The sequence below is a fragment of the Diplotaxodon limnothrissa genome, linkage group LG19 (assembly GCF_057381915.1).
Source record: "Diplotaxodon limnothrissa isolate DT_005_m linkage group LG19, D_limnothrissa_male_GT1.1, whole genome shotgun sequence".
NCBI lineage: Eukaryota > Metazoa > Chordata > Actinopteri > Cichliformes > Cichlidae > Diplotaxodon > Diplotaxodon limnothrissa.
In genome coordinates this window covers 24,780,567-24,803,252 of record NC_140614.1, presented here as the reverse complement: position 1 = coordinate 24,803,252, position 22,686 = coordinate 24,780,567, and the positions used below count along the sequence as shown (strand labels likewise).

Here is a 22,686-nt window from a genome sequence, read left to right as displayed (position 1 = left end):
AAGTGGTTCTTCATTTAACATTTTTCTCTGAGCTTACTGGGCATCACTTTTCATTCTGCGCATTTGCTTTTCATAAGCGTTTTTAAGTCATTCAGTTGCATTACAACTGCAAAAAAAGAGCCCTCTACCCTTTACTGAAATTTTCAAATCACTTATTTTAAAGCTTCACCTTTTTCTTCCCTCCAGTAATTTTTATGCATAAATGTTGTGTATTTCATGCCTGTTTGTGTTTGCTTCACATTTGTGAAACAGAGCCTCGTGTTTTAAAAGAAAAGATAAAGCCCATTGCAACAAAGAAAGGTATGCAGTCAGCTTGGAGAAACTAAAATAAATGTAGAACACGCAGTCACTATTACTGAGTTGAAACTGCTGTTTGATTAATTAGTGAACAGGGTGAAAATAATCCGCGACTATCTTAATATTCAGATGTTTCTCAAGCGAAATATGTTTACACAAAATTCACAAACATTTTCCTTTTAAAAAAGAAAAATGTTGTGTTTTCTTTTTGAGAGAAAACACATTTAAATTATTCATGTAATAATAAATTTTTATGTCAAATACATTCAAATTAAACACTTGAGAAAAAGTGTTTGACTTTTTTATGTCTTGCTGCCTTTTACAGAGGACAGGGTTCTCAAAGAGATACAAGAGCCTGCAAAGAAAGGTTTGTTTGTGACGCCCTTCATTTCTGAGTATTCAAAAAAAAAAACTACATTATAGCTTTTATTGACTGTATGCAAAACGTTTGCAGGAAAAACTGCTGAGAAGAAAGCTGATAAGGAGGAGAAAGTTAAAGGTATCACGTTGATCCTGTAATTTAGAGTCATATAACACTTTATTGATTTGTAGTTAACATTATGTTCATATTTTAACAGTGGAGCCGTCTCTATCGGACAGCTTTCTCATGGAAGGTACGTGCAGATTTTTAGAACAAAATGTTGCAGAGCGCGCAAATTTCAGGCACTTTTCTCTCCAAATGCTAAAGGAAAGGGAAGGAACATACTGTTCTTCGCTGTTTTACCTCTTTACAGATGAGCTGCCCTACTTCCAGTGTTTCTTTGTGGATGAGGACGAGGCCCAGTTTCCGTTTTACGCCTTCTCGCCGCTGCAGATTTGACACGTCAGTCTGTGGTCTGACATTTACAATTTAGTCAAATTACCGATAAGGACGAGGTCACTTCACACCCTGTACTGTTGAAACACGGGTGATGCTGTTCGCCTTCAGCAGAAATCTCTGCACAGCAGAAGACGACAGGTTATGAGATGGACCGTTATTTTTCTCTTTCCAGAATTGGTTGAGCTCTCATACCAAATACATGCAGTCAGTGTCATTCCTTTTCTTTTCTTTTCTTTTCTTTTTTTAATATTTTTTTAAGTAATAATTTCTTTTGCATATTTTAAATAGAGCAATTTACTATTTCACTTCTATGGATTCAAAGCCTTTAATATATTTACAGCTTACTTTATTTTCTCATAAAAGGTCCAGAAAATGGTGCAGTATTTTTAAAGTAGCTACAAAGTGTAGAGTAGTTTACACTGTGAGGTTAACAGGGTACAAAACTGCCACAGTTGCTACTCCAAGACAGACCTTCTTAGCCCACATTTACTTGAACAGTGGTTTGCGTTGTAATTGTACATCTCTGTGGCGTCTTTCTTGATCATGTTGCTCATCCCACCCTTTATAGCACTTGTTCATGATTCATTCTCAGTTTCCTATTGTTCTTCCCAAATGGAGACACAACAGATATCATATCATTACTGAATGACTTTTTTACCTTTTATTTTTGTTTTATGCATCAAAAGGAATGACCATGCACTGTATATGAGAGCTCCCAATCTTGCTACCTGAAACATTTAAAGTCTTATCAAACTGTACCATCTGGATATCTGCACCAGCTCCTCGTTATTATATTGGTGCTAGTAAGAGGCATTGCCTAAAATCTCAGAATGAGGATTGAGTTCAGTTTTTGTTCCTTTCAATCTATCAAAAACATCAGCAAATCAAGCGTCAGATTTATTCTGCAAATTCCTTGATTGACCAAAATCACACTGTAGCTGACTTTGGTCACTGCTGTTGCACTGTGTGCACACAGTAGAAGCTAACGTACTGTAGAAACCTATAGAGCAGGTTCCTTTAAACAAGAATGCAATCAATATTGCCTAAATATGCTATGGCAACATTAAGATAATATTAATGACAACTGTATAATGATATCTCAGATTCATGCTGCTAAAATGCAGCATAATACAAACAGGATTTCTGTTATCTGAATATCCTTTACTTGATAATGTCTGATGAACACAAAAGCAATGTTGGCTGAGTCTAATGTCAAATTTTACATTGTTGATTGCACCGGCACACCGTGTGATCACATTATAAGTCGCTGCAGAAGGTGTCACATGTTTGGACAGGTGATCTCAGATGTAAAACATTTCTCAGTCTGCTTTTAGCAGCTACGTATGGCTACATTGTTGCATTTGCTCCATATGTTGCACAGAGAGCAGTTTTTACATCCTGTGTCGCTAATCCTGAAGCTTATATATAAATCTGCTTATCTTTTAAAATGATACCAGTGCACACTTTGTCAGTCTAGGAATAATGAAAGCTCACACTCTGCAGCTCTCAGTGAGCTCAGAGTTTAATAGCGATTCATGAACTGATGAAGTTTTGGACACTTTTTACAAAACAATTTTGATTATTGTCATTATTATTATTTATGGTACCAAAAGATAAATAAACTTGTTTAAACTGTATATTAATGACTCACGTTTACCAGGTGAACATGTGCAATACTTAGATCAGCGATCAAAGCGCATTATGTTAGTCTAATAGTCTTTTAATGGAGTATGCATGATGTGTGTGCCTTTGTTTTATGCTCTTATATTTTTATGTGGTTTCCTAATAGCGCGAACACTTGAAGACAGGAATCAGTGAATTTGATGATGTGTGCCAGTGTCACTGTATGGTGTCGCTGACATCATACACACTGTGTTAAAATGCTCTTGATGTAAATAGTTAAATATACAGAAAAACTGATTGTTTTATCCCTGATTCATTATTCCTGAAGCGGCTCTTCATCTTCAGTAAAAACCACAACGTGTATCATTTGTCACTTAATCCCTTGCGAATAGAACAATTAGGCATTAAAACATAGCAATGCAAGTGTTTTGACTTTTCTTTAAGCATACCAACATTTCTAACACAAAAATGGGCTGACGTCGTTTTTATACTGTATACTTTATGTTTAATGCATGAAGCTTTTTTGTAACTATCTAAATGAAAGTATTTCAGTATTTCACCTCAAATCGAGATAAGTATAAAGAAAGGTGTCTGTTGTGCAGTAGGGGTCATCTCTGGGAGCAATTTTATTTTTTCCTGTAAGAAACTAGGAGTCATTTCAGGATCGGGCAACTGTATCTGACATGTAGGAGAGAAAGGAAAGGTCCAGAAAAACAACCAAGCAGAGATCAAATTCACCGGGAGACTAAACGCACGAGCAATGAAAAGCATTAGCGAGACGGGACATCGTGGTGTTTCTTTTCATTGTTGTGCTGCTGATACTCACATGTACTTCCCTGTTAAACCCACTGATCCCGGCGTGATGAATTCCCTGCAGGACTGACCATGTGATTTCAGAGAGTTGATGGCAAAACATTGTCATCCGGCTAATCCCCAACCTAACCTCTAACCTGATTATAGACGTTTTTAGCATCAGCAGTAAAGAAAAAGTGTAGTTTTAAGCCATTTGCATAAAACAAGTGTTAATCTACTTAAACTTATTAATAAAAACTGACTTTTCACCTGAATTTCAATGATTATTAATATTAAATGTAGTGAAATTTGATTAAAACCCATTAATACAAGGCTAACCTTTATGTTATTAAGCCTCACAAATTATATTTATTACTTCAGGGTCTTGCCTGTGTTCTCAATGGTAGCTACACTCCTGATCAGTGTGTTTAAGTTAAAGATTGTAGCAGTTAGACAACTGAACCAAAGAGGATATACAGTAGATGGTCAGGTCTTTATACTCTATTTCCCTAATAAGGCCAGGGAGGGGTTACTACAGGTCAGCTTACACCACTGACACAGATTCCTCACTAAGAGGAAACTCCCGCTGCTCTCCCAGAGTACAGCAAACACTGCAGACAGAAGACGCTTAACTATTATCTGTCTTTGTTTCTGCTACACAGAATGCGATAATCTCCCTTTTCTATGTGATTATGCCACTGTGAAATATTGAGAAAGTAACTCCCCGTGAGCTTGTCTTCTCACTGCATGCAGCCTAAATGCTTTTCAGTGTTGTATAACTGGAGCATAAAGACAGACTTTAAATCAATTCATCTGGCCACTGCTAAATGAGTTCCACTCCAGTTACCACAGCTTCTTTGTGTTACGGCCTATTCAAAGGTGGCCAGAAACTGAACAGCGTGTGTGTTGAGATGAGAAGAATGGCCACATGTAGTCAGTGTTCAGTAGGCTGGACACAGCACAGAGCTGAAAAAGGGAGGCTTTAGCATCTTAAAATGTAGGAACTAAAACAGTGTTAAATAATATTTATATTAGAGATATAAAAACCCACAGCTGGACAAAGGTTTGCTGGCAAACTCTAACACTAGAGTGACTATTGCATCCAAACTGTCTACATCCTGCGTGGTGTCCTGTCTTATCATCACACCAGTGGCAGCATTTAGTCACGGTTGGTCCGCACAGCATCGAATGATGCTTCTACGTAATGACACCACAACTTTAACCGGATTATCTTGAGACGAGTGACATCACCACCCCCACCCTCCCCCTAGCTTCTCGCCATCTCTGACCATCTGGGGGTTACTAAAGGGCATTCACACAGCAATTTCAATGGTCAGACTGGCCGCTGGTGCTGCATGGTCGGCTCCAGCCTGCACAGTCACCCTGCAGCTGTCACCTGTAACAGACTCTGACGGGGACTGTTCCCACGATTGAAGCAGACATATATGAGCAGAAATGTGGAATTGCATTCAAAGGAAAAATGCCGTAAATAAAAGTGAGTAGTCTGTCCTGTTTCTGATGAACCTTTGAGACATTGAGAAAGTTTAGCCCAGAAGTTTATTTTCCCTTTTGTTGAGGCCTTCACAAAAGATCTTACAAAATATTTATCTCATGTTCAAACAAGTGCAAATCACAGCAAAATGTCAAAACACTTTTTTTACTTAAAAAATAAGAATAATAATAAGGAAAACAACATTTCCTGATAGCTGGAATGATTTGCTCTTTCAAGTAGATGTTGAAAATTAGGCTTTCTCATACGTGCGGACAGCCTGGACTCCTTCAAAGGTTAACGTCTGGAGGCAGAAGAAAAAAGAAAATCTGTTTTAGACAGACTGGCAGTTAACATTAGCACCTGATTATTCAGCAAGTATTTCAGTCTGTTGCAGTCATATGTTATGAGTTGCTGCATATATGCAAAGACAAGGTGAGGCTGGTTTACAAATAAACCAGCCTCCCTGCAGAACAAGATGCTTTCAAAGGCCTCTTAAAAACTGATGTAATCCCAGCAGAACAGGCGGTCTTACCATCACCATCTTCCCATCCTTGATTTCTCTGACAAACTTGGTCTCTTTGCCATCCCACTTCTGCACATGCACAAATTTATCTCCATCCATGGAGAAGGTCGACTACGAGCAGAAAAAAAAGAACCTTTTTTTATTTTTATTTTTTATTTCGGACCAGCAGAAGGAAATCATCAGTGATCACACCCTCAAGTTTTACATATCTTACTTTGACATGCCGGTCATCAGGCGTGGTCTCATCAAACTCCTCTCCCAGCTTGGCAGAGAGCTCAGTGTTCCTGAAGGTGCTCTGAGTTTTCACCACCACCTTGTCTCCATCCTGGCTGATCACTACAGTTGGTTTGGTGACATTACCCACTTGTCTCGTGGCAAAGCCAACGCCTGTCAAAAGAAAGTTTAAATAAAGTAAAAGTTTAAAATAAAAGTTTAAATATTTAATAAATGTAAAAAATTTAAAAAAAAATCACGGTAACTGTACAACAGGCGTTTTTTTGCTCACCGAGTGCCTTCATGTAGTCATCAAAGTTCTGGCTGTCGACCAGTTTCCATGTAGCGCAGAAAGCCTCAACCATTTTTGCAGATGTTGTTGGTCCACTTCTGTGTCACACTGTCAGAGTGTCTCTTATTTCCGTGGATTAAATCCTGGAGCCGCAGAAGCGGGCCCGCCCCTCTTACGAATACGATAACGGAGAGTGGTTACGTAAGCAGTGGCGCGAAATCCTGATTGGATCTTCCCGAACACTTGAAGACTGTGATTGGTCAAAATGGAACGCGCTGTCTCGGTGTTAAAGGTGGGACGCTCAAAAAATCTTGGAAGGGCGGCAGGGTTGTCACAGCGGGTAGTTTAGCTAATATAGCGGATTTTTACATAAACTACAAAGAGATTTGAACCAGGGACTCTCGGATGTTGAAATATATATAATAATTTCCCATTTCAGCTGCTCCCTTTTGTCATAGCAGATCATCTACCTCCATCCCTATCCTCCTTTATCATACAAACCCTCTTTATAGTCTGCTTCCTCTGTCCAGAATATGCACTATTTATGTAAATATGTCGTAAAATGTGAGAACATGTAGAAAAATGACCGGCATCAGCGGTTTTGTAGTAAACTGTGAATGAGTACTTTGGTTGTTGTTCATATCTGTCTTTTTGTGCCTAGCGGCTGAGGCTGCAGGTATTTAAATACCTCAACTTTTTAGATTTTGGTTTATAACTAAATTTAGTTTAAAAACAATTAGACATAATCTCCCACAGCCTGTGGTGATGATGACCCTGCAATAGCTACTTGTTGTAAAAGTCACAGGATCCTCAAAGCACTAGGGTTTATCCTTTGTTATCCCACTGGATAAATCCATAGGAACTATTCTGCAGGACACAGACCTACAGTGTAAAGCATGGACGTAGCATCCAGATCGGAAAAATGAAGCTAATGTCAATGTACCTTAAACCTGCCCTTCTATCTGAAGGCCACCAGATGGTGATAGATTTGCTTGTAAAAAGACTTTCGGTCCTATAGAAGTTTTTGGGAAACCAGCTTTCTGACTTAACGTCTATAAACACTTTCCCGCTAATTTTATCAAGTCTGTCACTCATTTTGGGACATAATGGATAAAAACCAAAGTGGATTTAATAAATATTATTTATACCATGTTTCAAAAATGGAGAATTATCTGGTTAATCCTAATTAATTAGTAGGAAATCCTAATTATACTCAGTGGCCCTTTAATGTTTGCGCCAGATGTAAGATTTACTAAATATTTTTAGAAAAGGAATCCATAAGAATCAGTTTTAAACTAACAGATTACTGATGTAATAGTAGTTATTTGTCATTAACATGACTGGTAATTATGATTGTATACCTTTATTGTTCATAAAATACTTTCTGCAAATACAGTCCGACATGAGTACAAACAGTTGTCCACTCTTACAATACAGTAGATCAGTCCTTATCAATGACACCAAAGATGTAATCATTAACACTAGTAAACGATACCACATTATACAAAAAGAAGTCCATCTATTGCTGAGTATATTGTAGAACAGTTTTATTATCTGCTTCAAATAATTTCTTTTAAAAAAAAGAACAAAAACATTTCTACTTGAAAAATCTTGGCACCGGTCAAGGCCAGATTAATGAACGAAGCAGCTTAAAAAAATCTTTTGTGTGAAAATTAAATCCCCATCATATTTCATTCAACAATGTAATTATTTGTCGCTTCTTTCAAATAACTTATCTAAAGAGTCATTTTATAAATTCCCTGAAGTTCACAAATATTGCAAGCAACTAAAACAATTAATGTTCCACAAAGACGCTTCATGGGTCTTTACTTCTACACACTCAAGAAGAACAGTTCAGCAGTATGTGTTTCTGCTCTATACAGCTAATCTGAATGTGAAATAAAAAGGTAAAAGGAAGATCATCCTACTTTAATCTTCACCTACAAAAGTCTGGATAATGTTTCAAATATTATTTATTTTCCCATTATACTTAATTAGATGCATCATGTCACACTCAGTGTTAAGGGCACAGAGTCAAAACTTTTACCAATGCGTTATTGCCTAAATACTTAATGGTACTTTACAGCAATGGAGGAAATAAAACGAAATAAAACTATGAAAACCAGAAAAAGAAATGACAGGGCAGAAGAGGTAGAGAGAGAGAGAGGCAGCGTGAGGTAGGGAGGACAGAGCAGCACTAAGGCTTCTCCACATTAAGGCCTGTCTCTCCTCTCCTTTATCAACCTAAAATCAATACAGCGGCTGATCCAGAGAAACATTTTTGCTCGTGCTGCACAGTGACAGGTTAGTTATAAAAAGTAGTCACTTTCTATACAACAAGTTCCCTATTAAAGAACATTAGAACATATTGAAGGCAATTGCCTACTGCACTGGCTGGTCACTCAGAACAATTTATTGAAGAATACCAGAATATTGATCACTGGCATGTGGCTTGGGTATAAATTTTGACCTGTACTGGCTGTACTGGCTCATAATTAACAGGAGTTCCAGTAAGCACATGTGTCAGTTCATAATTGCCAGTCCTGAGTGGACAAAACACTCAACAATTTGCCTTTGAGAAACCAAGAGTGTCAGAATATAAAATATGATCCGCACACCAAAAAACAAACAAAAAAAAAAAAACAGAAAGCAGACTGATTTATCATATTTTGAAAGTCTGTAGAGGGAGGAATCAAGACAAATATGGATAATCCATTCAAAACAGAAATGTTGCATAGGAACGATGCAAATCAAAGTCAGTTATAACAAAACAGCAAATCAAAGTGCCAAAAATAAATTCCTTCTCTTTGTCCGTCAGAAAGTTGAGAAGTAGGAAGCGGTTTAGGGTTTGATTTAAGAGATTTGTGGAGAAAGTCAGTATGCAAACAGTACTCGAAAAACAAATTGCACAAGACTGATATCAAATGTCCGAATTGCAATGTGGCATCTCACAGTGTGTGCATGTAGTATCACAGTTCATTGTGATCTATACAAATGGAAGAAGGACGCTATCTGAATTCCCCAACACTGATTGAGAGTGCCACCTCTGGTTTCCTGGATTTGGTCTGTCCAGCTTTCTTAAGTGATTCACCAGCGCCTGCAGCCTGCCCTCTGAAAGTAAGCAAGAGTCACAAATAACATAAAACATAACAAACACCAATGGACACAGTCTTTATGGATTGCATCATTGCTGTAAAATGACTGAGTGAAAACACTAATATTAATTTCTCATTAAATAAGAAGCATTTTCCCTGCTGTTACATGTATCCAAGGGCTCTCACCCTTTCCTGCGTTCCTCAGCCTCCTCTCTGAGCCTCTGCTGGCCCTGCTCGTCTTCCAGAGTGATAAAGTTCCTGTTGTTGTCAATCAAAAGATTCTGAAAAAAGTATGGAAAACAGACTGAGTGTCTCTGAAACCAAAGCAGAACAGAGTTTATTAAACAGGCATTTACCTTGACGCCAATTGTGTCACCATCTTTGAGGTGGAACGGTGTTCCCAGGAGTGATTCTGTTTTTTTCTTCTTCTTCTTTTTGGAGACCTGTTGGGTCTAAGAGTTAAAGACAAACTACTTAGTGAAGGCCAAATCTAATTTCATGCACAAAATAGTGCATGCAAGAGAGTGCAAGTATATACAGTATCACCCCCAACCAGGTTCCTACTCAAGAACCTTCCCTCATCTAATCGTACCCAGTTGGAGATTTCCTCCCAGATGTGTTTGTCTGGCTGGTGTTTGGCCAACAGCAGAGAGTCTGGAGAGAGGCCATAGCGTGCAGCCAGACAAGTGCGTAAAGAGCGAGGCGAGGAATCGTGGGTCGCATTCCAAACCAGTTCCTCTGAAGGGTAGTAAGACCTCTCTCCTGGTATTCCCATTTTAACATAGAGCAGCACGTCTTTTGGCCTTGTGAATAGGAAACAGTTAAAGAAGGAAAATTATTTTAAAAAGTTACTAAAAAACAAAAATATGCGCAATAGACACACTTCATAATGAATTATTTAGATATTACATTGGGTTAGGTTTTGTAAGAAAAGAGCTGTAACACAATACTTACCCAAGATCTTCCTCTTTCAGTAGTGTCTGCACACAAAGGTCTGCACCACTGGTCAGCTTCATCTTCCTGAAGAAGGAGAAACCAAAAGGATAATAAGAAGGAATCACTCAGTGACCTTCATCTGTCAATAACAAAAAATCCTCTGACCATTAATGTACGAATGAGAGCACAGCATTCAGACCTGAGTGTGGCTTGCGGTCCTCTGAGGATTCGGGCTAGCTTCCGTCCCTCCAGCTGCCAAACACGCATGAATCCAGTGGTGGGCACACACACTTCCTGAAGGGCAGGCAGCGTCAAAACCTAAAAGCAAAGTGAGCATGTATTTCATCTGAAAATAGCTAACTATAAGAGACAGTCAGCACATACACAACCAAAACAGTTCACCTGAGTTTTGAGGTCCTCCAGAGTGGCCTCATCTGATATCTCTATCTGCCCCACACGTCTGAGCTCTGCAGCGTTTCCATTACATAAAGGAGGTAACTGATTGTGTGTTGTTCCTGCAGGCATCTGCCCGTCAGCAGGCCCGTTCTCTGTGTGATTAAAATCTCTTTCCATGTTTTTTGGATGCCAGTACAGCCATATAGATATCTTTAGGAAACCCTGATGGAAAAAACAAGACATAAAAATGCTAAAGCACTACATAAAGCTATAACACATCATTAATCCACAATTACATTCAAAACACTGAAGTACCTTCGAAGGCAAATTTCCTTCTGTGACAACTAATGTCTCTCCATTGCTGATTTTCAGCTCTGACAGAGAAGCATCCTGAGAATCAAAGGCCATAAAGATTTATTAGTCATGTGCACTGGAACATATGTGGGTAACTTCTACTGAGTAGATGATATCAGAGTAATAATGAAACTATTTTACTGTCACTTAAACTAATTGCAACATTTAAACAGTGAATTAATTAAGAAATTGTCTTCTTCTTGGTGCTCTACCTATCTCTAGCATCTTTCTCTGTCACACCAACCCCCTGCATTTGGATGGTTGACCTCAAGTATTTAAAATATGTGCATATTCACTGTTAAACATGTCTCCCTTTCATTCATACGCATGTATTCTCCATCTTGCTTCTACTAACTTCCATTCCTCTTCTATCTAGTGCATGTCTCCACCTGACCAGTTCCCTACCCTCACTACAGATCACAATGTTATCTGCAAACATCACAGACCGTGGAGACTTCCTGTCCACCATCATCACAAATAAGAATTAGTCAATTAACAAAAGGTAAGCAGTATTGTATTGTATTGACTTATTACAATAGTTCTCCACTTATTTACCTCATCCATAAGTGGCTCTCCGACCTCTTCACACCAATCAAGCCTCCTCAAGTGCCAACATGTGCCTAAAAACACATTTATAAATAAGGAGATCATCTTTGTGAGAAGGAATGCCAAATTCACAAATGCTGAGGCTAAAGCAAATGCAAACATACATTAGGAAAACCAAAGTAAAAAAAGTGTTTTACCATCAAGTCCAACTGCGTCCAGCATTGTTTTTAGACACTGCAAAGAAAATATTACACATTTTTATTCAGTGCAGAAAAATTTATGAGCATGATGTGCAGTTTTATTTCCTTACCTCTTTAACAGTGCTAGTCTTCTCCACAATTATGTCCATCTCCATGCCAGCAGAGGGAGCTGCACCCACAGTAAAGTGCAAGAAAAGCTGCAAAGCAAAGTGTAAATTTCTAAACTTCAAACAAGCTTTTTAAATGTGCCATGATTTGTTTTTGTCGTTTTAAATTGCAGGTCTTGATTAAAGGTTCTGCAACTTTGTTCAGTGCAGCTGCAAGTAAAAGAGACGTCATTGAAGACTTCAAATAAAAGACACACCTGCGATGCCTTGGGGCTAGTACCCGGACAGAGAGTCAGTGTGGTCATGAGTCGCACCCCTGCATCCCGAACGCTCGACTCTTCACACACTGTCAGGCAAACGAGAATAGGACGACACAAGTGCGATTCATAAACGTGTTTTAAGATTTCAAAGGCACATGAAGAGAAGAAAATTAAAAGCAGGGGGGAGTACCGCTTCAACTTTTTAATAAGGGAAAACTGTAAAGGAAAGCAAATCTAAATATTTTGGCAAAATGAGGGGGATTTCCAACTCTAAGTGATCTGCACTATTAAAATTACCCTGAGGTAACAAATGACACAGTACCTGGAGGAAGGAGTTTCCCTGTGCAGTCAGACTGCCTCAAACAGTACTCTGCACCTGGTCAGTAAAGCAGGAAAAATGGCCAGCTTAGGAGCGTACATTTAAAAACCTTACACAAAAATACACTCTGTAGCTGCCTGAATAGAAACTTGGAGGAAAAAAACATGTTACGTTTTGTGTACTAAAAAAAAAAACCAAAAAAAAAAAACCAGCAGCTCTAACTCAGCTATATGTAATATATCCAACATTAATGCTAATAATTACACCTGTGCTTTTCCTGCTTTGAAAAAAATCCCAAAACTTGTCTGTTGGTTACATAGCTGGTAAATTAAAGATATAAAAAGGTTAAAAAAAAAAAAAAACACAACAACAACAACAACAACAACATAAAAACCTGTGTTAAGTTTCTAACTGTGTAACAAAAAGACTCGATTTGACTTCAAAGTGCCACTACATAGGATAATAACAGCATCAGGTGCAATGACTCCAGACATGCTCGCAAAAGTATGTGCCCAGTTTGAATATTGTATGGACATTTGCCATGACTCTGGACGGGCACATATTGAGCACTTGTAAACATAAGTTTTGTATCTAAAACTATATTCAGGCATGTATTTTACAGGTTCCTGCAAACTTCTAACTCCATTACTTTTAACAAAAATATGGCTATTTGAAATTTGAGCATTCTTTTTGATAAACCCTGTACTTTTAATATGAAGTATTGATGTGCTTGTGTAGTGCTGCAGTTTTCCATAAGTATGCATCTTGCCTGGGGTTTGATCCCCTAACTGCAGCTCCTCTATGGCCCTCAGTTTCACCTCAGACAGCAGCTGTGGGAAACAAAAATCAAGTAATTTTAGATATCTCTTAAATAAAAAGATATAAAGGAAGTAGAGAGAGCCACAAACAAACTACTGACCATATTTCCTGTGGCTGGAACCTTGATTTTCTTAAAATTCTCCTCTTCCTTGTTCCCTTCACCTCCTTTCGCAATAGGCCGGAACTCCACCTGGAGCCAGCGGCAGTCAGACGGTGTAGTCACAGTGACAACATCTCCATTTCGAGTGAAGATGCTAAAGACAGTTGGGAAGAAGGTTTTAAAACAAACACATAAAGAAAACCTCCATAATGCTTAGCACATGATAGGAAACTTACCTGTTGTCAAATGACTGTGGCTCCAGCACCAACAGTGCATCTCCATCTTTCAGCGACAGCTCCTTCAGTGTCCGCTGCATGTCGTCAGGGGGGAAAACTCTCCATCCACTTGACCCTCCACCTTCTCCTGCCTCCTCTTCCCTTTTTTTGCCTCCCTTATGTTCTTGGCACAGCAGGCTTTCTTTAGGTTCCCCGAGTGAGTCCCTCACCTCCCCAAGAGTCACACCACCAGCAAACCCTCTTGCCTCCCTCTTGAGCCCTGGACCACCATTTTCAAAACCTTTTCTGTTCTCCTCACTCTCCACATCTTCCTCCACCTCTTTATCCACATCATCACCTAAAAAGGGACGCACCACAGTCAGCAGGACAGGCTCCCACTCAGCCCCAGTCAAGACAGATGCACCACACACCTGAAAAGATCATAAAAACATTTTAGATGCCAGTTATCGACCAACAAAGCAGGTGATGAATCATGCCTCTCCTCACCTCTCTGCCATTCCACACAAACAGCTCTGTGTTTGTGCAGATGCCTGCACTGTACAGGGAAACACTGTCATCTGTTCAGAACGAAAACAGAGTGTAGTTACAAAATAAATAAATCACTACCTTCTATCTATTTAAGCCTTTATTTAAGGTTCTAACCTGTGAGTGTACTGTAGAGGTGTAAACCTGCTGGAAGACTCTTGGCCACAGTCAGAGCCATATCTCCCTCCCAGAATTCCTGCATCTAAACAAACAATTTATTGTTATTGTCACCTTCAGGACCTCAACATAGAACAGCTGTTGATTTCAGAGGTACAATACCTGATAGATAGCTAATCGCAGGTCTCCCACAGTCTTTCTACGGTCAAAACTCAGAGCAGTGCTGCCGCTTGGTTTGTTCCTGACTGGTTGCAGAGCTCCATTTTCTAGCCTATAAGAGGGAGCCAGGTGCAGACGCAGCTCCAGTGTGTTATTAGTGGCTTCAAACTCTTCACTGCAACAAAAGCAAAGAAACTCCTATGAATAACTTGCATAAGTAGCTCAGATTTCTCATTTTTTCTATTTGTTGTTTGGTTTAAATTTAAGATACAGCTGGACTGTCATGATTGTGAGTCAGATACTAAACAGCTTCAGGTGAACTGATGAGAGCATCATGTATAAATTTATTCATTTCTATACCGCATCTGCTGTAGTCTGATATTCTCCTCCTGAGCCATCTGGATGAGGTGAGAAGGAACTTTATATTGGGGATTGTTTAGAGCTGGAAAAGAAAGTATAAAACAATTAGCTAGTCTTTTTATTATGACTTTTATTACTACTTGTATCTAGTCATTTAGATTAAATCAACAATTAACTGATCCTTATATTAACAAGAACCCTCTGAACTCTAACTTCACCTCTCCCCTATTTCCTTCCCTTGTCGAACTAAGCGGATATAATCTTTCCATTACAAATGCAAAATATGGTATTCATTACCTTCACTGGGCCTGTGCAGCTGTGTTTTTCTGTAAAACAGCATGTAGGCGCTCTCTTTGCCCTGGAACTGCTTCTCTATGTCCGACTCCCTGATGGAGGTCACAGTTGAGTCATTGAGGTCAAACCAGTGGCTACCCTGCTGACAGACAGGAGGATGCTCCGTGAGAAAACAGGCATCAAAGTAATCACAAGATGTCTACCAGGAATCTGAAGAAAAACAAACTTGAGGCTTCAAAAGACTTGAGACTGGACTGTAATTTAAACCCTGCATTCCTGATACAAAGCTTGTTGCTTTAGTACCTCTGGTTCCGGTTCTGGCTTCTGGTTTAGTGAAAGCTGTGGCTCAGAAGCTCCCGAGACTGGAGCTGGTGAAGGATCAGAGTTTGAGGTAAGCTCTGCGGGGCTGGGGAGCTCAGTCGCTGGGCTTGGTGGGTTTGCCTTAAGCGCCACTCGAGTGCCATTGGACACCATCATGAAAACATCATTGTGCGACTGCAGGAACTAAATTATAAAAGACCAAGCATTGCAACAGGATTCAGGATTTGCATGCACACAAAATGACATAAGCTTAGTTACATAGTCAAAACCTGAAACTAATGATACCTTGCAAATGGGTCCATACTGTTTTCTGAACTTTTTGTTCCATGATGAACCAATCTTATCCAAGAGTTTCTGGCCCAACTGGTCCAGCAGGACACTCTTTGATGACTCCTAGTGGACAGCAAAGACACAGCATTTTATTCATTATTCATCAGCATCTCAATGCTGGTCAAAACTCAAAAAATGAAAATGAGAATTACGATTTTTCATGCAGTACCTGGGCAATAATAGTGGTGACGATGGACAAAGGGTCATCTTCATGAAGTTTTGGCTCCAACACTTCCTTAAACTCCACTTTAGCTTTCTTTTGAGTTTTAGGTTTGCAGTCTTCCTCCTGACAATGAGAAGCTTTTCTTAATTTGCTGATAATAGTACACAAAGAAAATCAATGTGTATCATATTCTAAAATATTATTCCAAGTACGGGCGGTTAGTATACTGTCAGTGGAAAAAGAAAGTACACCCTGATCTCCAGATCTTAAAATTAGGCAACCTGAGATGAATAATAACATGTGACATGTTATCGGTGTCATTATTAAGAGGGTAAGTAGCAGCAAGGTCCTCATAATCAAATGCACCTGATTAAATGATTACAGAAATGTAACCACCTCTATAAAAGCAGAAGTTTTGACAATTGGTGCCTAAACAATTTCCAGACAATCTGAAACCCATAATTCTACAGTGAGAAAGATTATTCTCGAGTGGAAAACATTCAAAACAGCTGCCTTCCCAGGAATGGACACCCCAGCAAACTTACCTCAGGGTCAGACCCTGCAATGCTCAGAGAAACTGCAGAAAACCCAAGAGTTACATCTCAGACTCTAAAGACCTCAGTTAGTGTGCTAAATGCTTAAGCTCATCCCAGTAGAATTTAAAAAAAGACTGAGCAAGTACAGCTTGTTTTGGAAGGGTTGCCAAGAAAAAGACGCTTGATTCTAAAAAGAACAACACAGGTTAGGTTTGCAAAAATGCATTTGAACAAAAGAAAGAAATCAAAGTGTTGCAATGACCCTGTCAAAATACAGACCTCAACCTGACTGAAATGTTGTGATAGGATTTCAAGAGAGCTGTGCCATAATGACTGCCAACATGAGTGGGCCAAAATTCCTCCACAATGATGTGAGAGACTGATAAAGTCAATTGCTTCTAAATGTTGTTCTACAAGCCACTGAATCATGGGGTGTACTTAGTATGCATTTTGGCTTACTTGCTGTTAAATAAATAATGACACATTAATAATATATCATGTGTTGCTGTTCATCTGAGGTTGTTATCGCAGACTTGTTAAGGACCAGATCATTTTGATCATGTTCTGATATGTAAAAACCTTTGAATTAACAGAGGGTGTACTTTCTTTTGGCTCATCTCTTTTTCTCACCGGTGGCTCCCATCGACCAAGTTTATCCACATCCTTGATGTAAACATGGTAGTGGCCACCATAGCAGCCACCCTTATGGATGATGACAGAGAAGAGCTCATAGGAGTAATCAGAGTCATCTCCATCAGCCTGTGGGAGGGGGGAAATATAACAGTAAAAGCCATTTTAATGCAGCAAAGTGTGTTTCATAAGCTAAATTTTAAATTTCCCAAGTACCTGTTCACAAAAGGGTCGTAGGTTAATGGTGAGGGGGAAGCTGTAACGTCCTGTTTCCTTGTATCGCTCGCATTTAGCAAAGTCAAAGCTGAATCTCAGTAAAGACATAGTCATGAATGGAGGGAGTTTCCTTAGTTTAGCAGACTGGATAATAAGAATGGTGAGAAAGAACAAATTACATATTGTTAATGTAAATAAAGTGGAAGAAATCATTGTAATGTCGAGCATGGTAAAAAAGTACAAATGTTTACTGCATTGTATTCTTCACTGCTGTATTTACGCTGTCTGAAAATTGGCACTGACCTTGGCAGCAGTGACCAGTCTGTCACACTGTGCACAGCGGTATAGGTTATTGCCCTCAAACAGCTCTTCTGCCACAAACATGTTCCACAAAGCGTCTTCCAGACTAGGCAGACCACAAACACACACTGTCAGGTCCAGGAAGTCCTCCTGAAGAAGACAAACAAATTAGGTTCATTGATTATTGTTCTCTTTGCATTTAAGACGCATTTTATTGCATCGTGTTCTGTAATGTCACGAGTTTGGGTTTGCACACACACCTGTCTCTGGCTGACATTTCCACACTCCTTGCAGACGATACTGTTGACAATGGTTCCATGGTAGAGACGGTGAATAAATGTACTGCCACTGGTGCCCACAAGAGAGTGCTCCAATGCACTGAACAAAATCCTGTTCAGCTCCTGCACATCATGCTGATTTGTTCCCTTAAAAAAACAACAACAACGTGACAACAGAAAAAGAATCAATTTAGGAACAAACAAAAAAAAATGTGCCACAGATCCAATACTACCTATAAATAAATAAATAAGATTCAATCCAGCCTTAGTAAAAACTCTTAGCAGATTCAGTGTTTACATTTCTGCCCCCTGCCTTATATATTTATTACATTTACTTGTATTATTGTTGATGCTAATTTATTTTTTTCAATATAATGTGGCACAAGTAACCCTGGGTTTTTGTGAGATGATGCTGAGAAATGAAAAGAAAAACAATGGGATGCTTGCTCATTAAGTTTTAAGGCAATCTGTTTCATGTCGTTTTCAACACAACATAAATACGTTGCTTGTCTCTGCAGCGTCCTCAGCTGTAATGCTACTCTGCTGCAGACAGTGACCAGTGCTGTAAACACTAATATCACAAGTTTCTATGTAAAAACTATGGATGACATCATTTCTAAATTATTTCTGCATTATGGTTTGTAAATTGAAAAAAATACCAAAACATCAGTGACAATAAAAGAATAATAATGTTAATTTATATGTCTGTTGGACCCTACAGGTACATTTAAATCTTTAAGACTTCAAAATATACAGTATATTTTAAACTGCACTAAAACTGTAGTAAGTAAGGACGATAGCAAGTCACTCTTTATTTTAAATCAGTAAATAACACACAGCAACTTATTTGTTCCAACATTTTTACCCGAATACGCGAATGATCTCTCCAGCACGTCATATTTCAAAGGTTTTAGAGCACTGCTTCAAGTTTAAACATATCACAGAATGTACAGTTTTCACTTGAACGTGTGGTTTGCATGCCCTGTGGCAAATTCTGTTTCTTTCTGTTCTTTCTTATTGTATTAATTTTGCTTGTAGGCAGCTGAACAGGCTCCAGACAAAATGGAATTCCAGTCTTGGGCTGATAAAAGTTAGTGTGTCTAAAATCTAGTTTCTGTTAACTGTCACATGTACACAGAATTAGATTGGTAGGTCCACAAAAGTGGAAAAACAAGAGGCAAAGTTGAATCTGAGGACAGCGAAGCTACAGCACAGACTGAGTTTTCTATGTATTAAATCTGAGTATTTCTATGGAGGCAAATGGTGGTGTTTATATTGTCCAATTATGAAATATTGATGTAAGATTATCCTTAAATTTGCAATTGATTCTGGAGTTTAACTTCAGTAAGTATTTCCTATCAGACTGATGTCAGACAGCTAGCTGCCCAGCAACTACAGACAGGGTTAGGGTTAAGTAAAATCTGCATTCAATTAAGATCCACGGCTTCCCTTCCAGTAAATATATACCACTTTATTAGGTACATGTTTTTAGTACCAGGTTGGACCTAGTTTTGCCTTAAGAACTGCCTTAATTCTTCACTCCACTGATTCAACGAGTTGCTAGAAATATTCCTAATTCCTAACAATTAGGTAGTAAATAAACAACACTATAACAGATGTTTTTAGCTGATTAGAAGATCCTTTTGAGATCACATAACTACTTTTATTGTTTGCATGGGTGATGCCCGGAAACTTTCGTTATATTCTCAAACAGGCCTTTGGTTCCTTGTTAAGTTTCCCTGTTCCATGTACTCGTGGTGGTTCCAGGTAGGATTTATGTAAACAAAGAGGTAACTATGTGCCATGAGCTACGTAAATGTGGATTGTGTAATTATGGACAGACACTACCTGACTAAACTAATAACCCACAGCTACAGGGAGTCCAGAATTATTAGGCAAATGAGTATTTTGTCCACATCATCCTCTTCATGCATGTTGTCTTACTCCAAGCTGTATAGGCTCGAAAGCCTACTACCAATTAAGCATATTAGGTGATGTGCATCTCTGCCAAGATGCCACTTGCCACCAGTTTGGCCATATTTCAGAGCTGCAACATCACTGGAGTGCCCAAAAGCACAAGGTGTGCAATACTCAGAGACATGGCCAAGGTAAGAAAGGCTGAAAGACGACCACCACTGAACAAGACACACAAGCTGAAACGTCAAGACTGGGCCAAGAAATATCTCAAGACTGGTTTTTCTAAGGTTTTATGGACTGATGAAATGAGAGTGAGTCTTGATGGGCCAGATGGATGGGCCCGTGGCTGGATTGGTAAAGGGCAGAGAGCTCCAGTCCGACTCAGACGCCAGCAAGGTGGAGGTGGAGTACTGGTTTGGGCTGGTATCATCAAAGAAGAGCTTGTGGGGCCTTTTCGGGTTGAGGATGGAGTCAAGCTCAACTCCCAGTCCTACTGCCAGTTTCTGGAAGACACCTTCTTCAAGCAGTGGTACAGGAAGAAGTCTGCATCCTTCAAGAAAAACATGATTTTCATGCAGGACAATGCTCCATCACACGCGTCCAAGTACTCCACAGCGTGGCTGGCAAGAAAGGGTATAAAAGAAGAAAAACTAATGACATGGCCACCTTGTTCACCTGAGCTCAACCCCATTGAGAACCTGTGGTCCATCATCAAATGTGAGATTTACAAGGAGGGAAAACAGTACACCTCTCTGAACAGTGTCTGGGAGGCTGTGGCTGCCGCTGCACGCAATGTTGATGGTGAACAGATCAAAACACTGACAGAATCCATGGATGGCAGGCTTTTGAGTGTCCTTGCAAAGAAAGGTGGCTATATTGGTCGCTGATTTGTTTTTGTTTTGTTTTTGAATGTGGAGATGTTATATTGGTTTCACTGGTAAAACAAAAATAATTGAAATGGGTATATATTTGTTTTTTGTTAAGTTGCCTAATAATTATGCACAGTAATAGTCACCTGCACACACAGATATCCCCCTAAAATAGCTAAAACTAAAAACTACTTCCAAAAACATTCAGCTTTGATATTAATGAGTTTTTTGGGTTCATTGAGAACATGGTTGTTCAATAATAAAATTATTCCTCAGAAATACAACTTGCCTAATAATTCTGCACTCCCTGTAGTTATCATGTCTTTACTGACTGTACCAAGTAATAAGTATGAAAAACAGCCCACTTCCTGTAACTGTAGAGACACTGAAGAAGAATTTTGGATCAAAGAAAAAAAAAAACTGTGCCAAAGCATTCTTTTGTCAGTTTATATGTTTTGATGACTCATTGTCCTGGTGCATCAACCAACATCTCCTCCACCTCCATGAAGCAAATAAAGTGCACATACCTCACTGCTGTTCCAGCCAAAGCTGTCAGTAAGGCCAGCAGTGGAAGCACTCTGCTGGTCCACTAGCAACAGATGGGCAAAGAGCCTCTGAAGCTCCAATGGGATCACTCTGACCTGAGGAGAAGGAGAGCAAACCTCATTAACTTTAAAAAAAAAAAAAAAAGACCCATGGAGACTGCACCTACATTAACCATGCATACACATACTTTAGCCTCTGGTTTGTCTTTGTCTTCCAGGGATCCTAATTCGTCTGGCACCAAACTGAACAGCTCCTCTGCAAACACACACCACAAAACAAATATGTTAAACAAACTATGTTAAATTGTCCCCTTATTATTATGAGCTGTACTGGAGGGAGGATCACTTGTCCTCACCTCTGAACTCGGGGGTGAAGAGCAGGGTCTGGAGCAGAGAGTTCAGATAGCAGGTCCCTCCCTGGTTTTTGATGCCGCACAGATTGCTTCTTCCTCGACGTGGAGGTGGCTCATCTCCCATCTTTGAAACTCTTCCCTTGGAGGAAGTCGAAGAGAAGCCATCCTCTTCCTCCTCCTCAAATAGATTCCCAAACATGCTGCGTTAGGGGGTTTGTGTGGTTATTATTCCGTTGTGTCTCGCTTATGCTGGGGTTCAGCCTTGCAGTAAAGCGTGTGTTAGCACTCCGACGTGCCCTCTTGCTATCTCATCTTGGTTTTGCCGAGTTCTCTGTTGACAATGGCCGGACTGACTCTGAAGTAAGAAGACTTTACGGGACTAAACATTGCGACTAGTACCGGATGAAATTTGCAGTCGTTTGGGTAGCTCAGCACGCTAGCAAAGCACCGACACCAACGAGCAGCTGACAGCTCAGCGAAAATTGAAAAGAAAAAAAAAATCACACAGTCGGGAACTGTGTCACAACGACTGGGAAAACAACGTCGCCTTAATGAAACTCTAACAGTTTTTATTATTGAACTTTTACACAGCATCCCTACCAAAATAAGCCATTTCTTCTTCTGTTTGTCGTAAAGCAGAAAACAAACGAAACGTAAATAAAAATACCGTCGTTGAACAGTGAGCAGCCATGTTTCTTCCTGACCGAGAATGAAATGATGCATTATGGTTCTTGTAGTACCAAGCTTGGTTAATGCGCACACAACAGTGAAAGTAACTGAAGCTCTTTTCCATAATTAACCAGTTTAATTTCTGCGATTTTATGTAATTTTATGATACAGGTATGGATAAAGCCCACGTTTCATATCTACGTTTTGATTATAGCAAAATAATTTTGTGTAAAAACTACAATTCCGGCAAGTCTATGCTTTGAGGTTAAGCATGTATTATGTGATTTGTAGTCTTTTATAGACCAACATCTTGTGAGTGTCAGAGCTCAATGGGTAATTATTTGTCTAAGGAAAACTGTACCAAATAAATGATTAGCTACAAAAAAAACTTCAATAAATCATCATTCAAATATTAAACATTATCTGTTGGTATAAACAACTCTTATTCCATACATAAACACAATAATTATAGTTTATTTAAATTTCAATAATTTACTATCACTTTTCATATACAATTCATGCAGCCAGAGGCAAAATATAACAACAAACAATACACTTTTCTATTTAAGAAAACATATTACAGTTAGTAAACAAAATAATATTAAATCACAATGCTCTTACAGAGAGAGAGAGTATATAGAAATTTGTATTAAGTTTTGTCACACGATACACACAAATATATAT

At 39.1% G+C, this 22,686-nt stretch overlaps 3 protein-coding genes across 4 annotated transcripts in view; 1 reads left to right on the top strand and 2 right to left on the bottom strand.

Moving 5' to 3' along the window:
• The window catches only part of LOC146612293 (uncharacterized), a 33,034-nt gene extending 27,921 nt beyond the window's left edge, over nt 1-5,113 (top strand). The window contains exons 48-52 of one of the 2 annotated variants that reach the window (XM_085379248.1): nt 253-300; nt 623-664; nt 752-796; nt 876-911; nt 1,032-5,113. In XM_085379248.1, coding sequence (XP_085235374.1) covers nt 253-300; nt 623-664; nt 752-796; nt 876-911; nt 1,032-1,117 — 257 coding nt within the window. In that variant the 3' untranslated portion in view covers nt 1,118-5,113. The remainder of the gene's footprint in view (nt 1-252; nt 301-622; nt 665-751; nt 797-875; nt 912-1,031) is intronic. The other variant, XM_085379247.1, reaches the window with a different exon arrangement.
• Nucleotides 4,846-6,149, bottom strand: fabp7a (fatty acid binding protein 7, brain, a). Its single transcript, XM_085342486.1, has 4 exons — nt 6,053-6,149; nt 5,762-5,934; nt 5,557-5,658; nt 4,846-4,950 (listed from the first exon to the last, which is right to left on the bottom strand). Exons 1-4 carry the CDS (start codon nt 6,123-6,125, stop codon nt 4,846-4,848), a joined length of 453 nt encoding a protein of 150 aa, XP_085198612.1. The 5' UTR covers nt 6,126-6,149.
• A 2,668-nt stretch (nt 6,150-8,817) lies between these two features.
• usp40 (ubiquitin specific peptidase 40) lies at nt 8,818-22,023 on the bottom strand. The gene is made up of 31 exons (XM_085342699.1): nt 21,337-22,023; nt 21,169-21,236; nt 20,963-21,076; nt 17,632-17,796; nt 17,375-17,521; nt 17,072-17,215; nt 16,856-16,984; nt 15,696-15,812; nt 15,482-15,589; nt 15,179-15,379; nt 14,879-15,014; nt 14,582-14,663; nt 14,225-14,396; nt 14,063-14,147; nt 13,907-13,977; nt 13,421-13,830; nt 13,185-13,338; nt 13,035-13,095; nt 12,269-12,322; nt 11,944-12,032; nt 11,690-11,776; nt 11,577-11,613; nt 11,389-11,453; nt 10,795-10,869; nt 10,486-10,701; nt 10,283-10,401; nt 10,102-10,167; nt 9,740-9,950; nt 9,504-9,599; nt 9,334-9,428; nt 8,818-9,163 (listed from the first exon to the last, which is right to left on the bottom strand). The coding sequence occupies exons 1-31, from the start codon at nt 21,530-21,532 to the stop codon at nt 9,061-9,063; spliced, it is 3,873 nt and encodes a 1,290-aa protein (XP_085198825.1). The 5' UTR covers nt 21,533-22,023; the 3' UTR covers nt 8,818-9,060.
• Nucleotides 22,024-22,686: the final 663 nt, after the last annotated feature.

Coding starts and splice junctions, on each gene's coding strand:
- fabp7a (XM_085342486.1), bottom strand. CDS start 6,125: ATGGTTGAGGCTTTCTGCGCTACATGGAAACTGGTCGACAGCCAGAAC. Junction 5,659..5,761: donor CTGATGACCGGCATGTCAAA/GTAAGATATGTA, acceptor TTCTGCTCGTAG/TCGACCTTCTCCATGGATGG. Junction 4,951..5,556: donor AGGATGGGAAGATGGTGATG/GTAAGACCGCCT, acceptor TCGTGGGAACAG/TCCCCGTCAGAGTCTGTTAC.
- usp40 (XM_085342699.1), bottom strand. CDS start 21,532: ATGTTTGGGAATCTATTTGAGGAGGAGGAAGAGGATGGCTTCTCTTCG. Junction 14,148..14,224: donor TGCGATTAGCTATCTATCAG/GTATTGTACCTC, acceptor TTGTTTGTTTAG/ATGCAGGAATTCTGGGAGGG. Junction 13,978..14,062: donor CCTCTACAGTACACTCACAG/GTTAGAACCTTA, acceptor CGTTCTGAACAG/ATGACAGTGTTTCCCTGTAC.